Source organism: Canis lupus, chromosome 15 (assembly GCF_003254725.2).
Source record: "Canis lupus dingo isolate Sandy chromosome 15, ASM325472v2, whole genome shotgun sequence".
In the NCBI taxonomy this organism is placed as follows: domain Eukaryota; kingdom Metazoa; phylum Chordata; class Mammalia; order Carnivora; family Canidae; genus Canis; species Canis lupus.
The window spans coordinates 6621803-6638370 of record NC_064257.1 but is presented as its reverse complement, the minus strand read 5'-3'; the positions used below and the strand labels follow the sequence as shown (position 1 = coordinate 6638370).

Below are 16568 nucleotides of genomic sequence, written 5' to 3'. Positions count from 1 at the left end.
TCAACTCCAATTTCCACTGCTATAATTATGCAATCATCAGCCACTATGGCAAGACAACGAAAACCCCAAAGCTGACACAACTGCAATTGCTAAATACAGTAATTACTTGATTCTCTAGATCATGACCATTGATCCCTTTAGGAAAGCAGCAGAAATCTTTGGAATTATAGGAGCAAAAAGCTGATGAGTTGTCACAGGCAGTGGACTCTACGACACAAGGCTTTTGTCACTGCCCAAACTGGCAGCACACTGAGAAGTCTTTCTGAAACTGCAGTTCTCTCACATTCCATATTCCAAAAAGAACAATGTCAACCAAAGAACTGCAAGAAAAAAAAATGACGGGAACAAATAAGATTCTTGGAAATTCAACCTTCTTCACACTCTTTCCTGGCAAGAGGTTCTAGCCTGGTGAAGTAATAACCTCTAGGAGGAAAGCATACTTTATGAAATCTATCAGCATAACCTCTTTCTATAGAAAAAGCAAGGAACACATTCTTCCTATAAGTGAAGGTTCCTTTAGGAAAGGAAAGGGGAAAAAAAAAGGAAAGGAAAAGAAGTATCATTTACTAAGCATCCATGTTCACAGCGCTGTATTACATGCTTTAATTACAGTGTTTCTCATATGGAGCTACAAGGTAAGTCTTAGCCTTCTTTACAGACAATAGGTAACTTGCTCAAGGTTTCATAGTTGTTGTGTAGAAAAATCTAGGGCCAGGACCCAGGTCTTTCCAACTTTCAAATGTCTTTCTTTTCATTACATCTTCACCAAATCTTAACATGATCATGCCGATTCCCCTTTATTTTAATTGTGTTTCCAAAACAAATAAACACAACAAACTAAGATTCCACCAAAAGGATGACCCTTTCTGGCAAGTAGCAGGTTACTTTTCTGCCTCCTACTAGTCTTTACTATGAACTGAAAGACTCAGAGTGTCCTTTATGTCTTAAATCTATAAAGAAAACGGTACCTGTTGACAACCATAGAGCGCTGAAGCAGAAGCAAGTATAAAATAGGTACAGGCTTCTCAACCATTTCACGGATATCTGCCAACAAAATCCCAATAAAATCCAGGAAGCAGGGCTTGGCTTGACTCCCAGCCTCTTCTCCATGGCCTTCCAGAAAGGCGGAACCAGTTCACTACAAAGACAGAAAGAGAAGAAATGATATGCCAAGTAATTAACAATTGATTCCTCGAAATGCAGAGAGCTGGAGAATGTGACAGATTAGGGGGAAGAGAAATTTCAAGTTTGTCTCTCACTGCTCATACCTGCCCGTAAATTTTAAACCTGAGCCTTGACGAAGCCTATAATTATCAGGATAAAAACAGAGTAAGGGATATGAAATAAATCCATCGTGAAACTGAAACATTTTACATCGTATTATTTTCTAAGGTAACAGTAAGACACCTGTGTGGATGCATGTTAGGAGCACCAGCCTGAAGATAAGGTCTGAGTTTCAGCCCCAAGGCTGCTCCTAACAGCTTTGTGACTTTGACCAAACACACCTTTTTTTACCTGTGAAGAGTGTGGACTATCAGACGTATGGGTGACCCAGGAGTTTTATCTAGCTGTGCTTTAAAAATATTTTCAAGGCAAAAAAAATTAAAAAATAAAAATAAATATTTTCATGACTGTCTTTAGGGAACACACGCACTCTCCAGTTTACTGCCGCCCCACTGCTATGATCTTAAAAATCTATCCTAGTTACAATTCTATCACCTACCTGATCCCTAGAATCATTTGCAACTCCTGACTTGAATTCATAGGTACGCTCAACAAATATTTGCACGGCCCTTATCACATGCTCGACATTGTGCTGGCTACTCCAGAATCTAGGAGGTGGATAATTAGGTCCCTTCCAGGGAAAAAATTATTCTCATCTGTTTCATCTCTCTCTCTCTTTTTTTTTTTTTAACGTATTTATTCATGAGACACAGAGAGAGAGAGAGAGAGAGAGAGAGAGAGAGAGAGGGGCAGAGACACAGCCAGAGGGCAGAAGGAGGCAGACAGAGGCAGAGGGAGAAGCAGGCTCCACGCAGGGAGCCTTGACATGGGACTCGATCCCAGGACTTCAGGATCATGCCCTGGGCCAAAGGCGGCGCTAAACTGCTGAGCCACCTGGGCTGCCCTGTTTCGTCTGTCTTATTCAACTTCCCTACATGGTACAAATTATTATATAAATCTTGGCAATATCATGAGAGTTGGTTGAGTTCTGAAGAAGCTATTCAAATTCTTCTGTCCTGCGTACCTGTCACCCACATGTGGCAAATGACCCCAACCCCCAACCAAAGCCAACATACGGGGAGATTGGCATCACATGGGCCGGATATCAATATTGACTAATACCAGGAAATAGACACGCGCACACACACATAGCTGCAAAACTGAGGTACAGCCCACCCAAGAAAAGGCTTTGACCGAGCCTCAAGCGTTGAAGGACTTCTTTGTCATTCATTTCCATCCATTCTGATTTCTAGTAGTTTTGAAGTTGTATGTTAGGGAGCAGGAAGCTGAAAGATGTGTGCGCCAGGGACATGCTCAAGGGATTATGAAATGGAGCCTAAGTTAGAAAGTATATCCAGCAACTTCTCTAGCCTCCCAAGATGGAACAGTGAGTGTGCATGTGCATGTGTGTGTGTACGGATCTTACCCAACACATTTCTGCCTACCACAAAAGGATTTTAAACTCAAAGTGACTCAACACCTGTCATCAATAGCCTGACAGGTGGGCGACAGAAGCATAAAAGAAATGAATAGGTTTTTGAAGATGGGAGTTAATAAACACCACTGAATTAGCAAGCTGATTAGAAGTGCAAGGTCTTACGAGCCGAGCCATGCTTCAGAGAGAGGCGGAGAGAGCTCTTTTCATGTGAACTCCCAACCAGCCGCGCCTCTTAAATAAATCCACAATTGCCTAAATGCACAAATCACTGCTAGGGTCGTCAAAGCCTTGCTGACCGGAGGCTGGAACAACAAGAGTCGACAAGATCCAAATGGTTTGTTATAGAATCAAAGGATAGAAACACGGGGGGGGGGGGGGGGGGAGAACACACACCCCCTCCCCACCCCCACGATACTTGACAATGGAAAAATCTAGAAAAGCTTGCAATGGTTCTGGCATTTAGGGCGTTACAAGCACACCCGAAATAAAAGCACTCTCTGGTTGCAACAGCTGTTCCGGCAGAGCAGGGGGGTAATGTTTACTTAATGCTTCAAGTTGATGGAGGGGAGAGGGGGGATGTATCATAGTTCAGTCTGTCAGCTACATACGTGGAACTCCACTTATGTACACAGCGATAAGATATGTTTGAGCAACGACAAAGTCTGAAACAGCCTATTCAGCTGGTATGAGTAATCGAGCATAAAGCTCTTTAAAAAAAAAAAAAAAAACACAAAGTCTCAAGATAGTTGGGAAAGTTACAGAGCAGACTGCCATGAATAACTTTGCTTATATTTGCAGACACTGTTTTCCAAATAGCTGGGAAAGTGAACAGACTGTTCTGGGAGGTCGTCTTTCCGATTTGCTCCTAGCTCCCCGGCCTGTTCATCACGGAGGCGAAGCGCAAAGACACTCAGCTCATGCTGCTCACTGGCTGCACCGGGGAGGTGGACTGGGGCGCCAGCAGCAGGAGGCGACGGGACCAAGCGCCTGCCCGAGGTCGCCCGAGGTCTCCCCCGAGGTCGCCCGAGGTCTCCGGCCCCGCACACCCCGCACGCCCCCTTCGTGCTGGCGTCCGCGGGGCCTCCTCCCCCGAGGCCCGCAGCCCGCAGGTGCAGCACCGCAGCCCGGGGCGTGCGCGGCCCCGCCCCCCTGATTCCGCAGCAACTTTGTATCCTGGAGGGGAGACGGAACGCAAGGGCCTGCAGCTCGGGGCGCGGCTGCAGAGGTCGGGGTGCGGGGTGGGCAGCATTCCCCGAGCCCGGGCCGTGTCTAGGGATGAAGATGCTGCACGACCAGGCCCCGGGCCCTCCGGCCGGGACCCGAGCTCCGCACCTGCAAGGAGCCAGGAGCGGCGGGCTGCCCCGCGCCGCGCCGGGAGCGCCACCTCCGGGCCCCCAGAGCACCCGGCCAGCGCACCCTCCGGAGCAGCCCGTCCCGCCCGCCCCCGCCCCCCGCCCCCCGCGCTCAGGGGTCCCCGGCCCGGCCGCCAGCCGCCCCCGGCCACCTACCGGGGCTCAGGGCCGCACAGCGCGGCCCCGGCTCTCGGCGGCCTCCGCCTCCTCCCGGTCCATGGGGTCGGGGCCCCAGCCTGCGCTCCCCTCACCCCGAGGAGGAGGGAGAGGAGGAGGAGGAGGAGGAAGAAGGCAGCGCGCGCTCCCCACCCGGACAGCTCCCCGTCGCTCTGCCTCCCAGGACGCCGACCGCGGCCGGAAGCGCCGCCTCCTCCTCCCGCCTCCCCGGGCTCGACCCGGAAACACACTCTCCACGCGCCCCGCCCCCACCCCCCCGCCCGGAAGTCAGCGCCAGCCGCGCGCCCGCGGGGGAGGAGGGGCCGCGCTGGGGGACACAACTACGCACGAGCGAAGGAACCTGGGCCCCCAGGCTGTCGCCTCCCGCTCTCCACGGGCAGTCCTCGCCGCGCTGCCCGCCCCGCGCCGACCCCGCGCCGGCCCCGCGCCCCAGGCTCGGGCAATACCCACAAGCAAGATGGCGGCGGCGGCGGCACGCCCGACGGCTCAGCGCCGAGGCCTGCGATTGGCCGGCGCCGCGAGTGAGGCGGCCGCGGATTGGTCGGGAGCGCAGCGGGGGTGGGGGTGGAGCCGCCGCCGCCTGGAGCCGGGAGTGGGCAAAGCGGCGTGAGCAGCGGCCCCAGGCTCCCGGAGCAGCGCGCTCGGAGGCGGTTTGGGCGCTCGGGGCCGCAGCCTGGTGAGCTCAGCCCCCCTCAGGCCCTCCCCTGCACCCCGGCCGGGGCCTCGCCGACCGGCGCCGACCGATGCCGCCGCAGCTCGGGGACCCTATCGCCACTCCATCGCGCCATATCGCGACATCATCGTGCCCTGTCGAGACTCCATCTTGTCACGGCCCTTTTCAACATCTACCTTTCTCTCTCTCTCTTTCTCTCTCTCTCTCTATATATATATTATTATTTTTAATTTTTTTTAATCCTCCCTGTCATCTCTGGGGGCTGTCCATGTCGTGATTTTGCCGTGATCTCTGCGTGACATCACCGCGCCATCGTGAAGTGTGATCTCATCGCCGCCCTGTCGTGACCTCATCAATGTCGTGTTGTGACCTGGCTGCGGCGGGACAGGTGGTGACCGCCAGGGACCCTCCCCTTCTCATCTCCCCATCTCAGCCGCCCCGCTCCGATTATCCGGCTTGTGGATGCTCCGTCGTCCTGGGAGCCACCCGGGACCCCCGCTTGCTTCTCCAGCCCCGGCCGGCATCCACGGGCTGGGGGCGGGGCGGGGAGGGCGAGGAGAGGGAGCGCTAAGGGTTAATTCTGCTGCTGCTGCTGCTGCTGCTGCTCCTGCTGCTGCCCCTGGTGCTGCTGTTGTTGCTGCTGTTGCTGCTGCTGCTGCTGCAGCTTCTGCCCGAGGGAGGGAAAGGAGAGGAGGCAAGGAGCCTGCGGGGGCGACTCGGAGCCCTGGCTGGAGGGGTGGGGTCCCCAAGCGGGCCTGCGAGGCGTCCCTGGTCGGCCCCCTGCACCCTCACTCCTGCAGAAGCCTGCCTCCTGCCTGTTTTAGAGAAGGGAGAGGAAGGGAAACCTAGGATGCCCTTTTTCCCTCGTGTCAGCCTGAGTCCGGATAATCGAACTTCACCCGTGTGTGTCTCCATTCCTTCCTCTGTGTGTCCTCACCACTCCCTCCGGGTGTGCCTGGGTGGAGGGAGATGAAAGCCGGCCTCTGGTGCCCAGGGGCAGCAGAGCAGGGAGGCCAGCAGCTCCCTCCCACTGCTGTGCAGCTGAGCAGCGGGATGTGTGGTCCTTCCTTCCCGCTTTCTGGAGGTGACCTTGGACCAGGGTCCCTTCTTCGTCCCTAAGGACTTGAGGGTCCAGTACCTTTAAGGGGCTGCCACAAGGGAGGTCAGTCTTGAGGAACCCATCCCTTCTGATCCCTCCCTCTGTGCTAATCCCTCCCTCCATCCTCCACTCCCACCCCCACCCCTCCTCTGCAGAGGGATGCTCAGTCCCTCTTGTGTTCACAGTTGGGCAAGGCGGGCATCATGGCCTCGGATTGCGAGCCAGCTCTGAACCAGGCAGAGAGCCGAAACCCCACCCTGGAGCGCTACCTGGGAGCCCTCCGTGAGGCCAAGAATGACAGCGAGCAGTTTGCAGCCCTGCTGCTAGTAAGGAACTGACCAAAGATTGGGAGGTGGGAAGGGCTGGGTGGTTGGGCCCCCTAGGAATGGGGTCAGAAAGTCCCCAAGGATGCATAGCTTGTGCTGGCATTCCTGGAAGCACCCAAGAAGACCCCAGATGCCTACATTTGGCATCTTCTTTGCTCCCCCTGAGTATGGGGGCAAAGGGGAGAATGGGAGTGAATAAGGCTTGGGGCTCTAGGAGCCTCGGAGGAGGCTGCCTGGGTCTGCTCTCTGGGGCGTCCCGGAGCAGATGGGAGCTGACTCATAGGGTGACAGCAGCAGGTAGTAACTAGTGCAGAGTACTTGAGGGCTGGGGATGATTGCTCTGGGGGTGGAGAGAGTAGCAGAACTAGAAGTAGCTGGGAAGGGGTCCCAAGGGATAGCCGGGATGGCAGTAGCTAGGCTGGGGGTGAGGGAGCTGTGTGGGGCTCAGCCCTGTTGCAGGAGCCGCGCTGGGGCCAGCAGAGCAGGAGCTGCAGTGCTGGGAAGGGGGGGTTGGTGTGTGGGGGGTGAAGGAAGGAGGGAGTACAGTCGCTGCTTGTTTGCCATGGCAACAGGGAGAAGGCTCCAGAGTCAAGGGCTCACACTGCAGCAGAGGAGGTGTTGAGGTGAAATGTAAGGGGAAATGTTTTGACAGGCAGAGTGGCGAGACACAGGAGCCATTTCCCCTGAGAAGGTGGCAGGAATGGATCGGAGGCTGCTTTGGGGGGAGCAGCTAAGGAAGAGACCCTAAATCCCCGGGGGATTTTAAACTGAGCTGTAAGCCCAAATCGGGTGTCGGCATCCAGATTAGACGTCGGCAAGAACTTCCCAAATGACCAGGTGATGGAATGGCAGGAGCTGGGGATTGGACCTCCCCTCTGTGGAAATAATCACAGCTGAGGGATCCCGGAGGTCACAACAGTCCGTCTCCCATGGGAGGAAGGAGCAGGATGAAATGACCTCTGGGGGGCCTTCTGACCCCAGAGCGAGTCCCCTTCCATAACCTCATCTTGCTGATGGTCAGCTCCCCAGGGGGCAGGGGCCAGTCTTCCTTTCGTCCTGCTGATAGCACATCCCCGCCCCCCCCCCAGGTGACCAAGGCAGTCAAAGCAGGGGACATCGATGCCAAAACTCGGCGGCGGATCTTTGATGCTGTAGGCTTCACCTTCCCCAATCGTCTCCTGACCACCAAGGAGGCCCCTGATGGCTGCCCCGACCACGTTCTCCGAGCCCTGGGTGTGGCCCTCCTGGCCTGCTTCTGCAGTGACCCTGAACTGGCCGGCCACCCCCAGGTCCTGAACAAGATCCCCATCCTCAGCACCTTCCTCACTGCCCGGGGGGACCCAGATGACGCTGCTCGCCGTTCCATGATCGACGATACCTACCAGTGCCTGACAGCTGTGGCAGGCACCCCCCGGGGGCCCCGGCACCTTATTGCTGGCGGCACCGTGTCCGCCCTGTGTCAAGCATACCTGGGGCACGGCTACGGCTTCGACCAGGCCCTGGCGCTCCTCGTGGGGCTGCTGGCTGCCGCTGAGACCCAGTGCTGGAAGGAGGCGGAGCCTGACCTCCTGGCCGTGTTGCGGGGCCTCAGTGAAGATTTCCAGAAAGCCGAGGACGCCAGCAAGTTTGAGCTGTGCCAGCTGCTGCCCCTCTTTCTGCCCCCGACAACCGTGCCCTCCGAATGCCTCCGGGATCTGCAGGCCGGGCTGGCACGCATCCTGGGCAGCAAGCTGAGCTCCTGGCAGCGCAACCCCGCGCTGAAGCTGGCAGCCCGCCTGGCGCACGCCTGCGGCTCCGACTGGATCCCAGCGGGCAGCTCCGGGAGCAAGTTCCTGGCCCTGCTGGTGAATCTGGCGTGTGTGGAGGTACGGCTGGCCCTGGAGGAGACGGGCACCGAAGTGAAAGAGGATGTGGTGACCGCCTGCTATGCCCTCATGGAGCTGGGGATTCAGGAGTGCACCCGCTGCGAGCAGTCGCTGCTCAAGGAGCCCCAGAAGGTACAGCTCGTGAGCATCATGAAGGAGGCCATCGGGGCTGTCATCCACCACCTGCAGCAGGTGAGGGCATAGTGGCCACACAGGGAGCCTGGGGGTGGGGGCCGGAGGTGGGGTGGGCAGAGGGCCAGGCAGAGGGATGCGGTGTGACAGGGACAGGCCCAGATGCCCACTCGGGCCGATCCTGCAGCGCTCCCGGGAGTAGTGTGGCCGAGCCTCTCTCTCCCTCCCTCCCTGAGCCTCCACACAAGCACCATACCACACACCATATGTGCACTCGCATCACAGTACACACACACGCACACACACAACACGGTGGCTCCCACTCACAGCCCTCCCCCCGGTACACACGCACACGAGATGGAAGCAGCCTGCTTGGCTCCGCCTCCCGCCCCGAGTGCGGCACCTGCACATGCAACACACGCACCCCGGCACCGGAGCAGGGCCAGGGCTGCAGGGCCAGGCCTGCAGCTTCCTGGCCTCCGGGGAGGTCCCGCTAACTCCTCCAGGTCAGGGCCGCCAGGGGACCCATGAGGGACCTTCCAGCCTTGAGCTACTTCAGGGGGGACGGGGATGCGAGTGGAGTCGCAGCAAGTGTGGGGACATGTTGTCTGAAGCCCCCTTAGCTCAGCGGCGTGCCCCGAGGGCCTGCTCCGTGCCAGGCGCCTGTCGGGTGTGTGCTCACTGTGTGCCAGGTGCTGGGTGTGCAGGGCCGGCCTTCGAAGGGCTCAGGGGCTGGAATTCCCCTCTAGGTGTGGTGTTCCTAGGCTGGCTGGCATGCTGTCCCGGCCGGGGAGGGGGTCTGGTCCTGCTCCATCTCACGGGGGTCCCATGGCAACAGGTGGGGCCAGAGAAGCAGAAGGAGCCCTTTGTGTTTGCTTCGGTGCGGATCCTGGGGGCCTGGCTGGCCGAGGAGACCTCATCCCTGCGCAAGGAGGTCTGCCAGCTGCTGCCCTTCCTTGTGCGCTATGCCAAGACCCTCTACGAGGAGGCCGAGGAGGCGAATGACCTCTCCCAGCAGGTGGCCACCCTGGCCATCTCCCCCACCGCCCCAGGGCCCACCTGGCCAGGGGATGCTCTCCGGTGAGTTGGTAGTTAGAGTCTGTCCAGCCAGACTGTCCTAAAGAAAAGTGCAACAAGGGGACACCGCCTCACCCCTAGATTGTCCGTGCCAGGCTTCCCAACTGGGGCACGAGATTTCCTCTAGGATTATTTCTGGTTTCTTGGGTGGGGCTTGTTCACGCAGGACTCCTGGTCAGCCGAGTCTCCCCTGCCCACCTCCGAGTTGTCCGTAGAGAGAGAACTCGTGCTTTCCGAGCATTTACTACACACTAGGCATTCTGCTCTACCGTTGACAAAAAAAAAAAAAAATCCCATTTGGTCCACACGGCAGATCTATGGCCTAAGGCTCATCCGCGCCTTCAGGATGAGCAAACCAAGACTCAGGGTTAAAGTAAGTGGGCCACGCGCACGCCACGTGGCGGAGCCCAGGTTCAAGCCCAGGCCCTTGAAGCACCACCGCGTGTGCTGTCTCTGTGGGGCCCACGAGGCCGGGTCCTTCACCCCCGCTGTCATTTCTCACAGGTGGGATGCCCCCCAAGAAAGGGAATCCTCGTGCCTTTGTCTCCGCACCCCTTACGCATGTGTTCCTTCCACACCCCCAGGCTCCTCCTGCCCGGCTGGTGCCACCTGACTGTCGAAGATGGGCCCCGGGAGATCCTGATCAAAGAGGGAGCCCCCTCACTTCTCTGCAAGTATTTCTTGCAGCAGTGGGAACTCACATCCCCGGGCCATGATACCTCAGTGCTGCCCGACAGCGTGGAGATCGGCCTGCAGACTTGCTGCCACATCTTCCTCAACCTTGTGGTCACCGCACCAGGGCTAATCAAGTGAGGCCGGGGAGGAGGTTGGAGGAAGCAAGGGGGGCTGCTCAGACTGTCTCACATCTGCATCTCAACGCTGCTTCCCTGCGCCCGTGCGTTCCCGTTAGTGTTAGAATGGATGGCTCTCAGAGCAGAGGCGCCCCGCACGAGGACCGGGCCTGGCCGGAGCCCCGCAGCTCCCACCGTAACCCAGGCTCCGCTCCCAGATGGCACCAGGGCCCACCGCTAGCTCCTAACCCTGCTGCCTCGTCTCTAATCCTGCCTGGTGAAACTGGGAGCCCAGGACCCCAGGTTCCCCCAGGCCTCGGTGTAAGGAACAACCCTCAAACAGTCCCCCTTCCCTCCCTGTCTCCCCAGGCGAGATGCCTGCTTCACGTCTCTAATGAACACCCTGATGACGTCACTGCCCGCACTAGTGCAGCAGAGTGGCAGGCTCCTGCTGGCTGCCAACGTGGCCACTCTGGGCCTGCTCATGGCCCGGCTCCTCAGCACCTCTCCAGGTAAGGCCTGGGGCCCCGGCCCTAAGGAGTAGGGGCCAAAGACCTGGCTGCACCTGTGGGCCTCCAGGCAGAAGTCCCTGTTTTCAGGGGATGTTTTTACAGAATTTTCCAAAGGAGAGGAAATCTCTCTGTGTCTCCGTCCCCCACTCTACCCCACCCTTCTTCCTCAAATGATGACATTCTCTTCCTTCTTGAAGACTTTTAAGGCAAGGTCTGGTGGGTGTAAGTACAGGCCTGCTCAGAGGCACAGGCATAGGCACCTGGAATCCCAGCAGCCCAAGGTGGAGCCGCCCCCACCCAGGCCTTGAGTCAGAAACCTTATTCCTCCCATTGAGGTTTTTCTCTGCTCAGCACCTCACCTCCCTGGTGACAGGCTTCAGCACTTTGCTGCTCCTCTGCACGCACCTTCTCCGCAAGCCTGCCTCACCCCGACTGTGTGCGGGGGGAGGGCCAGGCCCTCCAGCCCCTGCCAGCCCTCCCTGTCTCCCACTTCGGCCGTGGGTGTCTGCTTGGGTCCCTCTGTCCCCGCCTGTTCCCTGTGCCCCATCTGTCAGGTTGGAGGAGCTGAGCAGATGCCTGGGAACAGGGCGTAACGAGCCTGTCCCCTCAGCTGCCTCTCTGTTCCCCGCGCAGGGATCCCAGCAGAGTCTCCTGGCAGCGGGAAGGGAGTGAGGCAGTGGGCCAGGGTCAGCCCCATGCTCCAGCTTGTGGCCCCTCTGCCCCTGAGTGGAGCCCCAGGGCTGCTCCCCCACAGATGCCACTGGTTGGCCTGACCCCCTTCCACACAGGGTCTGCGGGAGCGAGGTGGGCCCCTGCATGGGGGTGAGGGAAGCCCCATCACCACCCCCTGGGCCCCCTCTGGCACCCTCTTCTGGCCTAAGAGTCAAATCAGTGCCCAGCCTGTGGCTCCCCAGCCCGTGGCTCTCCAGCCTGTGGCTCTCCAGGTCCGTGGCTCCCCAGGCCCGTGGCTCCCCAGCCCGCTCTCCAGCCCATGGATCCCCAGCCCGTGGCTCTCCGGCCCATGGCTCCCCGGCCCGTGGCTCCCCAGCCCATGGCTCTCCAGCCCATGGATCCCCAGCCCGTGGCTCTCTGGCCCGTAGCTCTCTGGCCCGTGGGTCCCCAGGCCCGTGGCTCCCCAACCCGCTCTCCAGCCCATGGGTCCGCAGCCCGTGGCTCTCCAGCCCGTGGGTCCCCAGCCCCCTGGCTCTCCAGCCCGTGGGTCCCCAGGCCCGTGGGTCCCCAACCCTGTGGCTCTCCAGCCCATGGGTCCCCAGGCCCGTGGCTCTCCAGGCCCATGGCTCCCCAGCCCCGTGGCTCCCCAGGCCCATGGCTCCCCAGCCCCGTGGCTCTCCAGGCCCATGGCTCCCCAGCCCCGTGGCTCTCCAGGCCCATGGCTTCCCAGGCCCGTGGCTCCCCAGCCCCATAGCTCTCCAGCCCGTGGGTCCCCGGGCCCATGGCTCTCCGGCCCATGGCTCTCCAGCCCGTGGCTCTCCTGTCACAATCCTGTCATTACCCCGGCAGTGGGAAGGGCACCCAGAGGGGGAGTGTCCCGAGATTATTATATTTAATGCTCACAATGGATCACTAAGGTTAGCACTGTTGGCTCCGTTATAACAAGTAAGGAAACGGGAGCCAGGAAAGTGCATTCCCCAGGGTCACTCAGTGAAGCGAGGTAGGGCTTGCACCCAGGCCAAGGGCCAGAGAGGAGAGTCCTGGAGAGGGCGGAGGAGGTGGAGGAGAGGGCCTGGGGAGGCGCCCGCCCGCCCACCTCACGGCCCCTCGCCCCCTTGCCTTCCAGCTCTTCAGGGCACGCCGGCCTCCCGAGGTTTCTTCGCGGCCGCCATCCTCTTCCTGTCACAGTCCCACGTGGCACGGGCCACCCCCGGCTCGGAGCAGGCCGTGCTGGCACTGTCCCCCGACTACGAGGGCGTGTGGGCCGACCTGCAGGAGCTGTGGTTCCTGGGCATGCAGGCCTTCACGGGCTGCGTGCCGCTGCTGCCCTGGCTGGCGCCCGCCGCCCTACGCTCCCGCTGGCCCCAGGAGCTGCTCCAGCTGCTCGCCAGCGTCAGCCCCAACTCCGTCAAGCCCGAGATGGTCGCAGCCTATCAGGGCGTGCTGGTGGAGCTGGCCCGGGCCAACCGGCTGTGCCGAGAGGCCATGAGGCTGCAGGCGGGTGAGGAGACGGCCAGCCACTATCGCATGGCCGCCCTAGAGCAGTGCCTGTCGGAGCCCTGAGCGGGTGTCCGCTGGGGACGGACCCGGGGGTGGGCGGCGAGGGAAGGTGGGAGGAGGCATCTGCCCTGAAGCCCCCAGACTGGACCCCCTCCCCAAGCTCCCCCCAACACCCCAGCTTTCTGGCTTTCTTTCCCGAGGGCGAGGGCGCAGGGCCCAGCCCTCAAGTGTAAGGAACTGCGTCCGCCCCCCGGGGGCAGGGACTGGCTTGGAAATCCACGCGGCCGCCCCTGCCAGGCTGGGGCAGGTTGGAGCAGCCCCCCCAGGAGGGGGCCCTGGGTGTCATGGTCCCCACGGCAGGCCCCCCGCAGGAGGGAGGCCCCAGGGTGGGACGGGGCTGGCAGGAGCTGGCTGCCTCGGCCCATGTGCCCTGCCGGCCAGGGTGTGGGCTCCCCCAGGCTGTGGTGTCCCCTCTGGCCTCCCAGGTCCGCGTCCTTCAAATTGGCCCCTTGGCTCTCGCCCCTGGCCCCTTGGGTAGAGAGCAGGCTCAGACCGCTGACATGGCAGTTCTTCCCATCAAATTTGCTGACCCAAGGTCTGGGCTGCCCCGTCCTCCCAGGGAATTCTGGGGTGGGCAGGCCTGGTGTGGGGGTGGGGACACCTCCTTCCACCTGAGCCTCCTTGAGGGGACCCAGGATTCCTTAGGGCCTGGTGTCTAAGCTTCTGTGTCGTGTTGCAGCAGAGTGACGATGGGGGCTGGGGGGTTATTTATTTTGCCTGTCCTTATCCCTGCTTGGGCACCTGAGCATCTAATCCCTGTCCCCCTCGTGCCATCTGGCTTGGCTGGAGCCAGGAACAGGAGGGACCTGTCCCCAGAATCCGCATGTTTCCCTAGTGATTGCACCCCATTACCATCATGGTGCCTGGCTTCAGTTCCCACCCCTGCTTAGGCTTCCTCTCTGCAGAGAGACGCGACTGGCGGCTCCAGCAGGAACCACCTTCCTTAGGAACCCGGGGGACCCTCCCCCTCTGACCCCTTGCTTCCATTCCCCTTCCCTCCCCCAGTGCGTTCTGTGATCGCCACGTTCAAAGCTGTGCACATGCAGACACAATAAATGTTCATTGGTGACAAGGTGGCCCACGCGTGGTCTGTCCTGCACCTTCTCTCTTCCTTCCCGCCTCCCGCAGCTCACATCCACCATTTGCTGGACACACACCCGGCCAAGCACACTTCACAGGTGTCCTGGCCTTTAGCCCGCCCAAGAATCCTGCGACACAGGCATTATCCCAATTTTGCAGGTGAAGGCACTTCAGCGCGGGGAGGCGGTTGGCTCGAGGTGATGATGTGCTAGTGAGTGCCGGAGCCAAGAGCCAGCAGGCCGCTGAGTGCCCAGCCCGTAGCCTGGACCTCCCAGGGCAGGGTGGCAAACGTGCTGAGGCGGCCAGGCCCGGCGGGGCTTCGGGGCTTTTGTACAAGTGAAGTGCTGACGAGGAGGGCCACCCAGTACTACTGCCACGCCCTCCAATTTTTAAACAAAGACAAGTCAGAAACCCTCAATTTTATGCAAAATCTGATTTTTGAATGTTGATCCATTTTTTAAAATGAAATCATTACTGCCCCCAACTACATCTCCAGGCCAAACGTGGCTTTTAGGCAACCAGCGGTTCACCTCTTGTTTTTCATGGTTTTTTTTTTTTTTTTTTTTTTGCAGATTTTATTTATTTGACAGCACAGGCAGGGAGAGCAGCAGAGGGGGAAGGGGAAGCAGGCTCCCCACTGAGCAGGGAGCCAGGATGGGGGGCTTGCAGTGGGGCTCCATCCCAGGGCCCCAGCATCGTGGCCCAAGCTGAAGGCAGACACTTAGCCAACTGTTCAGCTCTGTTCTATGCCAAGGGGGAAGGAGAAGGGTCCTGAGAGCTCCAGCAGGAGACTGGAGCCAAGCACCTGCTGCTTCCCCGGGCCTGAGCCGAAGTGGTCAGACTGGAGCCAGACCAGCCCCAGCCCCCACCTGGCGGACCTCCCTACCTAGGCCCTCCAGCCAACAAGCGCTCACTGAGCATTTCCCATGTGCCTCTGCTGTTGGCTGTGCATGGGCGGAGGAACATTACTTACTAGAGGTCCTGACAGTCCCGTTCCTACATTGGGTGCCCTGGAGGAAATACGAAAGACGGGCCTTGCCGTCAAGCAGCTTAAAATCTAGGGAGGGGACAGTCGAGGCACCAGCCCCTTCAGGTGTAATCAGCTGCTTCTATGGGCGTCTGAGCAAAGTATGGCCGGAGCATAGGAGCCCCTCTGCTCTTACACTCAATAGTCTGAGAAAGCTCAGGAAGTTTTTGCCCTGAGACCTGGGGCTGAGGAGAGGCTTGCCAGGCAGACGAGCAGAGGAACCGCGGTGTAAAGGCATGCGGGCTTGGGAACTGCAAGTAGCTCGTTGTTGCCACGTAGCACGTGAAGAGGAGGCTGGGCCAGTGGCTACGGACCGGACCTTGCAAGCCCTGGTGTGCCGTGCTCACAAGCAGACCTGTGGGACCACGCTGAGATTTGTTTTCGCCAGACCGAACGTGATCCAGTTTGCATTTTTGAAAGATGACTGGCTGCGAGGGGGAACTGAGGCAGGGAGCTCAGAGAGGAAGTACCGAGTCTGAACTAAGCCCGTGGCAGGGCAGGTGGAGAAGATGCAGGAAGGAGTTAGTTATCAGGGCCTGGTGATTGGGAGTGAGGAGGGATCCAGAGCCCTCCTGGATACCCGATCTGGGCCACTAAGTGGATAATGGGGCCATTCACCATCACCGGGAACGCTGGGAAACAGGTTAATGCAAAATACAAGCTCATTTCGGGAAATGGCGAGTTCATGCTGCTTGTGGGGTACCCAGGGGTCGCCTGCTTTCTGTGGCCCGGAGCTCGGGGAGTTGGGAGTTGCAGGTGCGGGGTCTGGAAAGTCCTGGGCCCCGGTCGGCGAGGGCGCGGCCACGTTACCAGGCCCGCTCACTCCTGGGGCTTCTGCGGCCAGGGCCACAGGCGACCTGAGCTGCCGTCGTGACACCGCCAGGTGGCGCCTCAGCATCTCCTGTGCCACCTGGTCCCGTGGCCCGGCCTGGTTGTGTCACCAGGGCAAGCCGGCCGCGGTCTTAACAACCGATCCAGACACAAACTCACTTTTTGAAGAGGGGGGTCGCGATGAGCCGGGGAGACGGTGCCCTGCTACCTGCGCACGAGCGCCGCTGTGTCTCCTGCGTCCCTGTGTGTGTGTCCCCCACCAGGGCCTGCTGGCATGCAGGCTCCCTGACAGCCGGCTGCGCCCCCCCCCCCCCCAGCTCCGGCATCCATCGTGCATTGGAGGGGCCTCCCGGTCCCCACCCCCCCATCATCCTCTTGTGAAGCAGCTCATGAGCCTGAAGGGACGATCAGCGCAGCCCAGGGGGTGGGGGCGCCCAGGGTGCCTACACTGTGTGTGCCCCGAAGACGCCGCGGGGAGCCTCCCGAGCCTTCCGGGCAAGAAGGTGACACACTCCAGGCCCCCGACCGCTTCGTGCAGCTGCAGGTGGGAAGGGTGACGCCGAGCGCGAGAGCCATCAGGGAGCTGTCACCACGTCCCTAGTAGGCAAACCCCAGCGAGCTGCTGCGTCCCCTTCCGAGTCTACAACACGCAGATTCCAGGCCCCAGGCTCAGAGGCCCCGCTTCAGGAGGCCGGGTGACGTCCGGGAGGTGGCACCTTGGCAGGACAGGGG

The 16568-nt window shown here is 59.8% G+C and overlaps 2 protein-coding genes across 6 annotated transcripts in view; one reads left to right on the top strand and one right to left on the bottom strand.

Moving 5' to 3' along the window:
• The window catches only part of KIAA0319L (KIAA0319 like), a 93968-nt gene extending 89573 nt beyond the window's left edge, over positions 1–4395 (bottom strand). For 2 of the 3 annotated variants that reach the window (XM_025419958.3, XM_049094112.1), the window contains exons 1-2: positions 4171–4395; positions 969–1138 (exon numbers count right to left, since the gene is read on the bottom strand). In XM_025419958.3, the coding sequence (XP_025275743.3) occupies positions 969–1110 (142 nt within the window). In that variant the 5' untranslated portion in view covers positions 1111–1138; positions 4171–4395. Of the gene's footprint in view, positions 1–968; positions 1139–2824; positions 2960–4170 lie in introns of those variants that run through there. The other variant, XM_049094111.1, reaches the window with a different exon arrangement.
• Positions 4396–4734: 339 nt separating this feature from the next.
• Positions 4735–13970, top strand: NCDN (neurochondrin). 3 transcript variants are annotated; one of them, XM_025419959.3, is made up of 8 exons: positions 4782–4867; positions 5185–5252; positions 6149–6289; positions 7378–8346; positions 9125–9366; positions 9948–10172; positions 10524–10666; positions 12465–13970. In XM_025419959.3, the coding sequence occupies exons 2-8, from the start codon at positions 5220–5222 to the stop codon at positions 12899–12901; spliced, it is 2190 nt and encodes a 729-aa protein (XP_025275744.1). In that variant the 5' UTR covers positions 4782–4867; positions 5185–5219; the 3' UTR covers positions 12902–13970. The 3 variants fall into 3 exon arrangements, with proteins under 3 accessions (XP_025275746.1, XP_025275747.1, XP_025275744.1); XM_025419961.3 differs by lacking the exon at positions 5185–5252 and having other exon boundaries at positions 4735–4867; XM_025419962.3 differs by lacking the exon at positions 5185–5252 and having other exon boundaries at positions 4753–4867; positions 6119–6289.
• Positions 13971–16568: the final 2598 nt, after the last annotated feature.